Here is a 12,509-nt window from a genome sequence, read left to right as displayed (position 1 = left end):
CCGTGGCCCGGGAGGATGATGGAGCTAGGCATCTCCCCCAATAAGGCCGTCTTCCCCGTCTTCCGGAGGCTAGTTGTGCTCGGTGCTTCTCCGCGGCATCGGGCGGTCGCCGGCGATGCACGGCGTCGGGTTTCCAAGGTGGAAGCAAGGCGTGGTTTGCGGACCCGGTGAGGTCTTCTTCAATAAGCGGTTCATCGGTCTTCTCCGCTACTCGGAGTTCGCGGATGTCGCTCTCTCTTCCGGCCGGCCGTGGAGGCGAGGAGAAGAGTAAGCTAGCCGAAGTGTTCGCGGTGTTGGGGGAGGCTGGGGAGTTCGTGATACTGCGGTCGTTTGGAGTTCATCCTCGGCGGTCCAAGATTGGCGGCCGACCTTTGATGTCGGCGGGCGACAACTCCGCAGCCTGGCGCCGGTGTTGCGTCGGGTTTTCTCCAACCTCCATCGGAGGCCCTATGGTGGACTCACGGCGGAGCTCATCCTCTTCACCTGCACCAAGTGGTCTAGTCCCCGGTCTTCGGTGGCGACGGCCGTCGCTTGAGTCCTGTGATCGTCGGCGGTGTAGGAGCACCCGATTGCTTTTTCTTCTATTTGTTCGGGGTCTATTCTGTAAAAGGTAGGGACCTGGTCCAAAATGTGCTGTTCTTGGAGGTTCCTTATGTATTCTGTACCACACCGCTTTATGTTTAATGCAGTATCCAGGCCCTTCGGGGCCTATCCCTGTTCAAAAAAAAAAAAAAAAAAAAAACTCTACGTTTTGCCAAAACAGAAAGAGAAATATTCCAATGAATCTTCAAACCAGTTCCAACCTATGCTATGCCCTCCAAGTTCCAAGTTCATATGCCACACAATGAAATCAAATGTGAAAAAAGAGGTCAGCATGTCAAACTTTGTCATGTATAGCTGACACGATCACGATGGTCTAGCTCGCGAAAAGGACAACCAACGAAAACGCCATTTGCTAGCTCAGCGGCAGGTCGCTCCGACGGTGACGTTAACAAACGTTATCTGGAGCCTCCTCAAGCGGCGGCAGCTCGCTGTCACGGAGCTTTTTCTTCAGTTTTGCTTCGCTTTGTCGCCAGATTCTATTCTAAACCCCAGCTAATACGCCTGCCGGTCGTCGGAGCCGAGCCCTAGGCCAGGCGACGCAAATCCCCAACTCCTCCCCCCTGCTCGCCACCAACTGCCCCTCGTCGTCGTCTCCCTACTCCTCTCCCAATCGCCCCTCGTTCCCCTCCCGCGGCTTGATCGGAATGGCGGCGTGAGGTTCGGCAAGATAGGGTTTTGACCGGAGAGAGGAGGGGAGAGGGAGAAGGGCGGAGGCGGGGGAAGGAGCTATGGCGAGCGACGTGCCCATGACCCCGGAGCTGGAGCAGATCGACGGAGAGATCCAGGACATCTTCCGCGCGCTACAGTGAGCCCCCCTTTTGCGTCTCGCGCTCCACTTACTGCCTCAGTTATCTCCCCCAAATACTTGCTTAGGGCGGAGCGGTGCTCTCAAAATTTAGACTTAATGGAGTTCTCCAGTATCAAAGAAACTGATCAAAATCAGTTACTTGAGTAGAAACATAAAGTTCTCTACTGGCAGTACCAGCTTATTACCCCCTCCAGTCTTCATTTTTACTGTGACTAACTTAATTGAGAACTACACACAGCTTGGTGGAAAAAATTCGGACACAGCTCTCATATGTATTAGTAGGGTTGCTCAGTATTAGTAAAGATGACTAAATTGATGCAATGATTTTAGGGGAAAAAATGTTTGATTGTTTGTTATCTTTATGATTTAATGGAATGAAGTGAGATTGATATGTTGTTTCATCTTGAAATTTAGAGATATATAGTGGTCCGATACTAGTGTGACCAGTCTCCATCGCACACATTTGCATATCTGAAATTTTGGGCAACTTGAGTACCTATCAAGCACCTCTTTTTTCGTATCACCAGTATATTACTGGCAGTTGGAACCTGAAAGCCAATATATCAGCATATGTGATTGGCACGGTTATATCTTGATGTGTGCACCCGCAAATTCCCCATCTAGGTAAGTTTAGTTCCAACAAAACTCTAATCATGAATTCTGCCTTTTTAGTTTGAGTCCTGAGTGGCGTGTTGCGGTTACCGGTATGCTTATCTTATTTGGATGACTAACCTTAGCAGAGTCCAAGCTCACTCAAGGTTAATTTGACTCTCCTTAATAGTGGAATGCAAACACCTATATAGTTTTGAAACACAATCTTTATAGCTTTGTTCATTCTTTTTGAAATACTCATACTGTTATCTGCATGTCTAGTTCATTCGTTTTGATTCGAAGCTTTACTCATCCGCTGTATTTTTATACAGAAATGGGTTTCAAAAGATGGACAAGATCAAAGATTCTAATCGGCAAGCTAAACAACTGGAGGAACTTACAGGGAAAATGAAGGAGTGCAAGCGGTATGTCAGGCTTAGGATGATTCTTCAGTCGTACATCTGCTTCCTTTCATTTGTCATACCTACAGTCTTGTGATATAGCGACTTGTTCATACCGCTCACGTGCTGCAATACTACAGTTTTTCAGTTATTTTATTCCTAACTTGAATGTCTATCGGGGTTAACTGCTCACGTGCTGCAATACTATCTGATTTTTTGTTGTTTTCATGACTCTCTACTTGGTGGATACAAACATGGATATGCCATAATTCATGTAATATTGTTTTAATGTTCAAATTGGTCTTTGCAGCTTGATCAAAGAGTTTGATCGTATTCTCAAAGACGAGGAGTCAAGGAACCCTCCTGAAGTCAACAAGCAGCTAAATGATAGAAAGCAGTATATGGTTCGTACCTTATTTCAGTAGACTCTTCGTTGTATACTTGCATATCCTTTGGCACACTTGCTTAATAATTTCTTATTCACTATACAGATCAAAGAGTTGAATTCCTATGTCACCTTGAGGAAGACGTAAGTACACCATTTATTTGAGAAATAGGTTGCTGATGTGCTCCACATAATCTCTAGCTACTTTGTTTGTGTTATATGGATATTGAATTTGATGATTGTAACGTCTGCAATTTCAATTTGAAAGATTTACATTGTCAAATTTTATAGCTCACACAATGTTCTTGTGTAATTTTATAACTCTAACTGATCTCTTGCAGATATCAAAGTAGCCTTGGTAATAACAAGCGGGTTGAGCTCTTTGATATGGGTGCTGGAAGTAGTGAGCCTACCGCCGAGGACAATATTCAAATGGCATCAGGTGAAATTAGTCACTGAGACCTTTCGAGTTGTGATTAGTCTCATGCGAATAATAGCTGGCTTGGTCTAAGATTGTCATATACCTCACTGCATGTATGTTCTCTGCAATGTTATCACTAACAATATTAAGTATAAATATAAGTTATAATGGGATCAATCAATGTCCTGAATTTTGCCTGTATAGTGTATATGGTAGGTTATGTTCTTTGATGATGCAATTATTGATGTGTGACATGGTTTATATTTTGTCTGTTCATTATGTTGGCTGGAGTATCTTATACTCCCTCCGTCTCACGAAAGTTGTCTTAGATTTATCAAAATTTGGATGTATCTGGACACTATCTAGTATGTAGATACATCCAAATTTAGACAAATCTAAGACAAGTTTCATGGGACGGAGGGAGTAGTATCTACTACATGTAAACATACGGAGTGTGGAAGATATCATTGTCGCTTGTGCCGTGCTCAGTTTTCTACAAGCTAAATTTATCTTCATTTGGTTCATGTGTCCCATGGACAAAAAGCCTTTTTGTGCATGAGAATGGGAATCTAGACCTGTATCTTTGTTCGCTCCAGATTCTTTATTATAACAAAGCTGAAAAAGTGCTTGAATTAGACCAAGACCAAAATGCCTACCACATGATTTTACTAATATTTTATCGTATATCTGAACAATGACATTTTCCAAGCTAGATATATGTATTGTTTCTTATGAAAGCACCTGACAAATCTTGCAGCTATGTCGAATCAACAACTTATTGATTCTGGAAGGAACCAAATGGATCAAACAGATGAAGCGATTGCACGCTCAAAAATGGTTGCTTACTAAACTACATATGCCCTTCATGGATGTTCTTTTATGAAAAATTCTGAAGTTTTTTTTTGTAGGTCGTTGCGCAAACTGTAGAAGTTGGATCTCAAACTGCTACAACATTAACACAACAGGTAAGATTTTCTGATTATTAAAAGCAATTTTCTTCCTTCCATGCTCGTTTTCTTGTGGCATACATGCATGTTTTCTAGATGCATACTTGGTATGAAAGCAGATTTTTAAAACACGTTTACTACAAAAAAACTTGCTGATTAAAAAAAGGTCATGGATATATAGTGTATTTGGTATGGCATGATATCCACCCGTGATTTGTTTACAAGAAAGCACAACCTTTGGAGTGAAATTTGATTATAGGGTGCGAATGCACCTGTACGGATTGGAATTCCCAATTTCGATATGCATAATGTTGTGCTGCTATTGACTGATTAGTTCTTTTTCATCATAAAGGCCATCTTATCTCAATTATCCAGAGATATTATATAGAGAATCAGCATATAATTTAACTCCTTTGGTGGCATTGAATGCTTCAACATCTTGACATGTTGTACCACTGCATAACAGAGTATATATGTGCATCAGACATCTTAGGTATTCCAAAACTTAATCTCATTTTGTCTTTGTGTTGTCCCATCCCAACCCATTTCATGGCAACATACTACTAGCCTGTATTGCAGCTAGGTTATGATGAACTGATTCAAATCTGTTACTGCATTCCAGTATCCAATATTTTTTCTTGTTTTCATCGTCACATAAATTCGTAGCTGGCATGCACATAAGATTAATTTTGGTTGACCTGTTCCATCCTGAGTTGTACACTTAAACGAATGCCCAGGAAAATTCTAAGAATTTTGAGAGCCCATATTCTCTTATTTTTCTGCAGACAGAACAAATGAAGAGGATTGGCAACGAGCTTGATTCTGTTCACTTCTCGTTGAAGAAAGCTAGCAAGCTTGTGAAAGAGATTGGCCGGCAGGTCCGTCCCTCCTCTCTGTATGCTCATCCGTGCTTGTGCAGCAGTATCTGATATTTGGAAACTGCCTGTGGCAGGTTGCAACTGACAAATGCATCATGGGGTTGCTTGCTCTGATAGTTTTTGGCGTTATTGCAATTATCGTTGTTAAGGTAGAATTTCTGCTATTTCGGTATGTCTTCTGTATTATGTATATACTTCTGTTTCTAAGGGACATGAATTAATTTGACCTAAAAAGTAATGACAAAGGATTGTCATCACTGTACTTACTACGAGAGTAGGGAGTGAAACAGGGTTCATTGGAACATTTGACTGGACCTAGTGTTGATGCTACTTATTTTGTAGGTGGTATCGTCTTGTTTGTTTGTTTTCTAATTCTTATAAATTGCACTGTTGGAAAGATTAGTTTAATACTTCCCCAGTGACACTTTCCATAATATCTTCTGTTTTCACCGTGCACTGATTAAAACTGAATCAGAATAACTCACAATGTTTTGTGTGACCAGATTGTCAACCCGCATAACAAGAGCATCCCAGACATCCCAGGAATGGCTCCGCCTGCCCAAAACTTTCAGACTAACAGGAGATTGTTGTCAACAAGATCTTTCAGAGGTCTTTGATGATTACTGTGGAAGTTTCATGCTGGAGCCCCTCTCTTCGCAAAGCAGGTGCAGCCATGGGATACGCCGAAAGAATGCGCTTGTATATTTCTTTTCTACTGTGTGTATATGCATTATGCAAACAAATAGAGATGAGATCTTTTACGAGTCTGTAGGAACACGCCCAGCTGAACCTTATGGATTTTTTTTTTTTTTTTGACTTGTGCACCTGGATCTTCAAATACCTAGATCGTCAATTTGATCAACATGATAAATTATACAACACAAAAAATATACATTAGAAAGTAGAGCATCACAACTTTCAAATGGTATATGTCTTTTGTATATAAATCTTGTATTACGTTAGTCAAATCTATGATCTAGGAATACACGCAAGACCTATAAACCGGGATGGAGGTATAGTAGAAACAATGTCGGTATTATCGTCTTAAATCAGAAAACCCTGCTCGTTGTTCTTTATTGTACCAGCAGCAAATGCTAGATCTGTTTGCCATTCGGTGCATCGCAAAACCTGTGAGGCTGCAACAGCAGGTAAAGAATAAAGATATGAAAACGTTACAAAGAGTCGAATTCCTGTGGAAGTTTCTGCAGTCCTCTCTTCGCAAAGCATCTGCAGCCATGAGATAGGCTGGAAGCAACTTCTTTTGCTTGTACATTTATTTTCTACTATGTGTATATGCATTATGCAAACAAATAGAGATGAGATCTTTTACGAGCCTGTAGGAACACGTCCAGCTGAACCTTATGGATTTGTTTTTTGACTTGTGCACTTGGATCTTCAAATAGTAGAAACAAATAATCGGTATTATCATCTTAAATCAGAAAACGAGACATACGAGTTCGTTACCCTGCCCGTTGTACTTTATTGTACGAGCTGCAAATGCTAGATCTGTTTGCCATTTGGTGCATCGCAAAACCTGTGAGGCTGCAATAGCAGGTAAAGAATGAAGATATGAAACGTTACAAAGAGTCTGAATCATTGTTAATCTGTGTATCAGTCGGCAGGTGAACTGTTCTCAGACCCAACCCAGCTGCAGGCTGCGTCTTTCAGCACCCCGCGGCGTTTCATCATCTCTCTAACATCGTGCACGCCGTCCCATTTTCCGGCTGCTGCCAGAGTGTTGGAGAACGCCATGTAGGCGCCCGGCCTACTGGCGCGGCTCAACTCGAACACCTCTTTTGCCGCGATATTGGCAATGTCCACGTCGTCGTGCAGGGTGGCCGCCCCGAGCAGCGCCGCCCACACGTCGGAGTTTGGCCGCGCCGGTATCCCTCTGACGAAATCGTACGCCTGGCGCACGCTTCCGAACCTGCCCAGCAGGTCCACCATGCACGCGTAGTGCTCCATCCGTGGCTTGAGCGAGTACTCGCGCTCCATGCTCTGGAACACCTCCTGGCCCTGTGCCAGCAGCCCGGCGCGCGCGCACGCCGACAGGGCGCTCAGGAACGTGGCGTGGTTTGGCCTGACGACCCGCTGCTGCCGCATCTCGTCGAACAGCTCAAGAGCCTCGTCGGAGAGGCCGTTCTTCCCGTATCCGTCGATCATCGACGTCCACGTGACGACGTTCCTCTCTGCCATGCCGTCGAACACCCTCCTGCCGTCCTCGACCTGGCCGCACTTGGCGTACATGTCGAGCAGTGCGCTGCCGGTCTTGATGTCGGAGACGACGTTGCTCTTGATGGCATGGCAGTGCACCTGCTCGCCGAGCTCCGGCGAGGACAAGAGCGAGCACGCGCCAAGCACGCTCACGCAAGTCGAGACCGTTGGCCGGAACCTTTCGCGTTGCATCGCCTTGAACACCTCGAGCGAGCTCTCGGCGGTCTCCTCCGTCCTGCTGTACCCCTCGACCATCGCGTTGTACACGACGACATCCTTGTCGCGTGTCCCGTCGAATATGGCCTCGGCGTCCCTGTACAGCCCCTCGTTCATGCACCCGACGATGAGCGCCGTGGAGGACACCACGCTGGGCGCCGGCATCATGCCGTGCACCCGGCGCGCGTAGCCCAGCGAGGCGGTCTTGACGTAGGCGTCCACCAGCGCGGCGAAGAGGATGTCGTCGAACTGGAGGACGGTCCTGACGGCGCGCGCGTGGGCCTCCCGCGCGGCGCGGGGCAGCGCCAGCGCCCCGGAGAGCTTGAGCGCCATGGAGAGCGCGAACACGTCCAGCCGGCCCGTGACCCCCGCGAGCCGCCGCACGACCCCCAGCGCCTCTCCCGGGAGGCCCAGGCGGAAGTACCCGGCGACGAGGTATTTGTGCGCGGCGTGGGTCGGCGCCGGCATTCCGTCGAAGACCGCGCGGGCGTTGCGGTGGGAGCCGCATCGCAGGTGCAGGATGAGGATCTTGACGGAGAGGTCGGCGGTGGGGCGGAGCCCCGAGGTGAGGAGCTGCGCGTGGAGGCTCTGCGACTCGGGCCGCGGCGGGGGCGCGTTGATTAGGGTCTGGACGGCCGCGGCGAGCGCGGCGGCGGTGCGGAGGTAGCGGGGAACGCGTGGGGAGCAAGGGCGCCACTGGGAGTCCACTCTGTTTCTTTCTTGCATCTCTCGGGGGGACGTCGGGAGCCTGGGACCGGGGAGGCTTACTCGTACAGTACGTATCACATGGTACGGAGTACCTCGGAACAAGATTTCAGGCCATCTCCAAAGGTTTATCACATGTTGAATCGCTAAACTGTCTATTTTGATCCATATACGGTGATCGGTGGATAGAGAAATCTGTTTGCAGTCGCCAGCGGCCCCAACGGCACACCGCACTTGATCCATGGCCTCGTAATTTTAGGCAATTTCCAAATCCATATTTTAAATGTTTAAATAATTCAATTAAAAGCTGAAAAATACCATATACTAATTTAAATTAGTACCACTAGATAGTTTAAAACTGGCCTTGCCGGCATACCCAAAGTCCAAAAGAACTAACATAAAATGGAAGTGTGATCGAGTGAATCAAGGATCACCTTTTTCTTCTTGTCTAACTATTTTGGTTGAGTAGGATCCATGTCGTCGGCCGAGGGGTCACCATGAGCTTGGCCTCCTCGTCGAGGAGGGAGATATCCAATTCCATTCGCTTGTTCTAGGCATTGATCTTTGATACGACGAGCTTCTTGTGTTGTACATCGTAGTCGTTCGTCACGACCTCCTTTTTTCCCGACGCTTCCTCTCGTCCTTCTTATTACTTGACACCTCCGTGTCGGCTAGGAGTGTCTTGATCGTCTCCACGATCGCATGCGAGGAGGCATCGCACTTGCCTTTGCCTTGGAGCTTGTCCGTCCTCTCGGCCTCTTTGATGCATTAGCCTCACTTCGAGCAACACCATTGACATCAACGACACAGAATTGCCCGGGCTTTGCGTCGGAGTCATAGGATGCATAGATCTCATGTCACTTGGGGCATTCTTTGACCGTCGCCCAACAATGGACCATGCTGAAGCTCTTCATCTTATCGGCGACCTTGAAGTGGCCAACGCTTGGATCATCAAGTCCACAACACTAGTGCCACTAACTTTTTTTTTGCTTCTTCATCTGGCCGTAGGAGGCGTTGAACTTGGTACATCGCTCTTGGAGCAGTTGGCATCTTCTTGTGAGAAAGACCTCATTCTGATCACTCACAAAAGAGTGATCAACCAAGTGCTTCTGCTCATGAAATTAGTTGTAAATCTTCCTCCAAAATGTGCTACCCTTTTGTTGGGCACCACAAATTGGAACTTGTCAAATTTCTATCCACACATCGCAAATGCACGCGCCCTCGAGCTCTCTGGTCCTTATGGACCCTCCTGTGGCTTGGGGAGCGAGCAATGGCTCGTCCTCGAACAATGGCTCATCCTCGATGTCGATCGGGGCTGTTGTCAACTTGGGTGGCACATTGGGTCTCCGTGCCCCTTCATTGATCTTGGCCTCCATGGACTCGTGCCCACCGAAGAAGGCCCGATACACATGCCATCGGGTCAGTCACAAGCTCGCTAGATCTAAGGACCCAATGACGGTAGCGGATGAGAAGAACATACTAGGTTGGGGGCGAACCAGGCTGCGTCGACATTACATCGAGCATGTTGGGGAGGGGGGGGGGGACATGGAGGGCGTCTGGCGACAATCATTTTGTAGGGTTCCTTTGCACGCTCCCTAACAAGCCGCTCGCCAGGATGTTGGGGTCGATGTTCGGATGGCCCGACGCGGGCGGGAAAGACTCGCGCCAATCTCCGGCTATGTGTCCCTGGCCAACTGAGCTGGTGCGTGTCCTGACGGCGCTTGTGCATGGTCGAGCCGCGACTCGTAGAAAGGGCGTCGACCAACACCTGGTCGTTGACCAGAAGCTCCGCTTGGGTGGCCATGGCCTCGGCGTTAGTGCGGGCTAGGACTTGGGCAGCGTATGCCAAGGCTTCGACCCTTTCTTAGGCGACCGCAACAACTGCAAGCTTGGCCTTCACCTTTCCTCTACGACCAACTCGCTTCCTCGACTTCGTCGCCCTCTCTTCCGACGTGAGGTCCTTCTTCGGCTTAACCAAATCGGCCACAATGGCCCTTTTTTTGGGCACCCGCGATAACATCTGTGGCCATGGAGGTTGGATCTGTGGCCACTGTGGTAGGACATGCGACCAGGGCGATTGGATTTGTGGCCTTGACGATAGGCGTGGCGTCCGATATAGTTTCGACCAAGGCAAGGGGGGCACCGTGGTCTCCCTGGATCAAGCTAGGACACGAGTGCAGGTGGCATCTGGAAGAGATTGTGGAGGGGGAAGTTTGGTTGGATGGCAGGTCCAGGGCGGATAAGTACTGCCGCGACGCAAGCTATCTGCTGGACCGCAAACTCGTCCCAAATTTGGACTGGATTTGTTCCAAAATGGATGTATCCATGTCGCACGATTCTTTTGCGATTGGCAGTTGGTCCTCTCTATTAGGCCGTGTGGACACCGTTAGACACAATATGTCCATTTGCGGTGGCCCGTTAGAGGTGGCCTCACACTAGTGGAGAAGAGGCCTTTGGTCCCAACCAAATGTCCCAGTGCAGAACCAAACCGGGACTAATGTGGGCATTGGTCCCGGTTCGTTTTGCCCAGGGAGACCCCACTAGCTCAGAGCTTGTCCGGTGGTGGCCTTTGGACCCGGTTTGTAATACAAACCGGGACTAAAGGGTCCACGGCAGGGCGCGGCAGGCCGTGTCAGGCGTGGGAAACCTTTAGTCCCGGTTTGTATTACAAACCGGGTCCAAAGCCCCCCTCTGGACCCGGTTTGTGTTACAAACCGGGACAAGGTCCCCAATCCGGCTATATTACCTTGCCCCGCCCAAGTGTGAGCCACACTTGGCCATTTTTTCATTTTCTTCACAAGAGGGGTGTATTGCTCTCCTCTCTTGTTCACATGCACAAGAGGTGTTTGATGAAATGCTTAAGAGGATTTGCCACTTGAGTTTACACAAATCAAGCCACACTTAACTTGTTTTTTTCTTCTTCATCGAGGTTAACAACTTTATCCTTTTCATCTCGTAATTGATAAAATGCATGTGTATATATACATCGTGATGTTCCGTAATGGTTTTGATCAGCTAAATTATATCATGCAGATGAATCGGCAATGGATGTACATTGACCGACGGTTTGACGAGTTCACTTCGGGCCTGGATAATTTTATGGCCGTGGCGGAGGCAAACAAACATGGTGGCTTCATGTATTGTCCATGTGTCAACTGCAAGAATACCGTAAATTACGCTCACTCGAGTCTCATTCACAACCACCTTCCGCGATCCGGTTTCATGCCCGAGCTACTATTGTTGGACCAAGCACGGAGAAAGAGGGGTTATGATGGAAGACAATGAAGAAGAGGAAGAGGATGATGACGGTTATCCCAATTTCCCCGAATACGATGATACCGTGAAGGCAATGAAGACAATGAAGTAGAAGATCAAGAGGACCAGATGAGCCTGCCGATGATGATCTTGGTCGGGCCATTACCGATGCAAGGAGAGAATGTGAAACCGAAAAGGAAAGGTTGGCCTTCGACAAGATGATAGAAGATCACAACAAATTGTTATACCCAACTTGCGAAGATGGCCATAAAAAGCTAGGGCAAGACACCGGAATTGTTGCAATGGAAGGCGGAGAACGGTGTCACCGACTCAGGATTTGGAAAGTTGCTCGACAATAATTAAGAGGAAGCTTCCAAGGGGTAACGAATTGCCCGCCGATACGTACGAAGCGAAGAAGATTGTCTCGCCCTCTAGGATTAGATGTGCAAAAGATACATGCATGCATTAATCACTCGCATCCTCTACCGCGGTGAGTACGAGAATTTGGATGCATGTCCGGTGTGCACTCGCATTGTGGTATAAGATCGGACGAGATGAGCCTCGGTGATGTTGAGGGCGAGCGCCGATGACCCACAAGTATAGGGGGTGTATCGTAGTATCTTCGATAAGTAAGAATGTCGATCCCAACGAGGAGCAGAAGGTGTTGACAAGCGAGTTTCGATGAAGGATTCACCGTAAATGCTCACAGACAAGTATTCAGGGGTTTTTGATGTAACAGATGAATAAAGTACGAGTAAGTTAAGTGCGAGAGTAATAATTGCAGCGAGTGGCCCAATCCTTTTTAGCACAAAGGACAAGCCGGTTTGTTTACTTATAATGACCAAACGTTCTCGAGGACACACGGGATTTTAGTCTAGTGCTTTCGCTACATACGGCTAATTAATCTTCATTGTTTTGATAAGTGTTGTGTGGGTGAACCTATGCTAGTGTACCGCCCTTCCTAGGACTAATACATACTTGTGATTATACCCCTTGCAAGCATCCGCAACTACAAGAAAGTAATTAAGATAAATCTAACCATAGCCTTAAACTCTGAGATCCTGCTATCCCTCCCGCATCGATAT

The 12,509-nt window shown here is 47.5% G+C and overlaps 2 protein-coding genes across 2 annotated transcripts; one reads left to right on the top strand and one right to left on the bottom strand.

The window, feature by feature from the left end:
• The first annotated feature begins 1,064 nt into the window (after window positions 1–1,064).
• On the top strand, window positions 1,065–5,853 carry LOC124699720 (novel plant SNARE 13-like). Its single transcript, XM_047231977.1, has 10 exons — window positions 1,065–1,408; window positions 2,335–2,427; window positions 2,714–2,807; window positions 2,895–2,932; window positions 3,130–3,230; window positions 3,967–4,046; window positions 4,118–4,174; window positions 4,942–5,034; window positions 5,109–5,183; window positions 5,538–5,853. Exons 1-10 carry the CDS (start codon window positions 1,332–1,334, stop codon window positions 5,649–5,651), a joined length of 822 nt encoding a protein of 273 aa, XP_047087933.1. The 5' UTR covers window positions 1,065–1,331; the 3' UTR covers window positions 5,652–5,853.
• A 792-nt stretch (window positions 5,854–6,645) lies between these two features.
• On the bottom strand, window positions 6,646–8,412 carry LOC124696714 (pentatricopeptide repeat-containing protein At1g28690, mitochondrial-like). The gene has a single exon (XM_047229399.1). The coding sequence runs from the start codon at window positions 8,410–8,412 to the stop codon at window positions 6,646–6,648; it is 1,767 nt and encodes a 588-aa protein (XP_047085355.1).
• Between the last annotated feature and the right edge of the window lie 4,097 nt (window positions 8,413–12,509).

Source organism: Lolium rigidum, chromosome 3, assembly GCF_022539505.1.
Source record: "Lolium rigidum isolate FL_2022 chromosome 3, APGP_CSIRO_Lrig_0.1, whole genome shotgun sequence".
Taxonomy (NCBI): domain Eukaryota; kingdom Viridiplantae; phylum Streptophyta; class Magnoliopsida; order Poales; family Poaceae; genus Lolium; species Lolium rigidum.
The sequence above is the reverse complement of the archived record's forward strand: the minus strand, read 5'-3'. Positions and strand labels throughout refer to the sequence as shown.

Excerpts from the sequence above, each read along its gene's own strand:
- LOC124699720 (XM_047231977.1), top strand. The coding sequence starts at position 1,332 with ATGGCGAGCGACGTGCCCATGACCCCGGAGCTGGAGCAGATCGACGGA. Across the intron at positions 1,409-2,334 it reads GACATCTTCCGCGCGCTACA|AAATGGGTTTCAAAAGATGG; the intron begins GTGAGCCCCCCT and ends ATTTTTATACAG. Across the intron at positions 2,933-3,129 it reads TATGTCACCTTGAGGAAGAC|ATATCAAAGTAGCCTTGGTA; the intron begins GTAAGTACACCA and ends GATCTCTTGCAG.
- LOC124696714 (XM_047229399.1), bottom strand. The coding sequence starts at position 8,412 with ATGGATCAAGTGCGGTGTGCCGTTGGGGCCGCTGGCGACTGCAAACAG.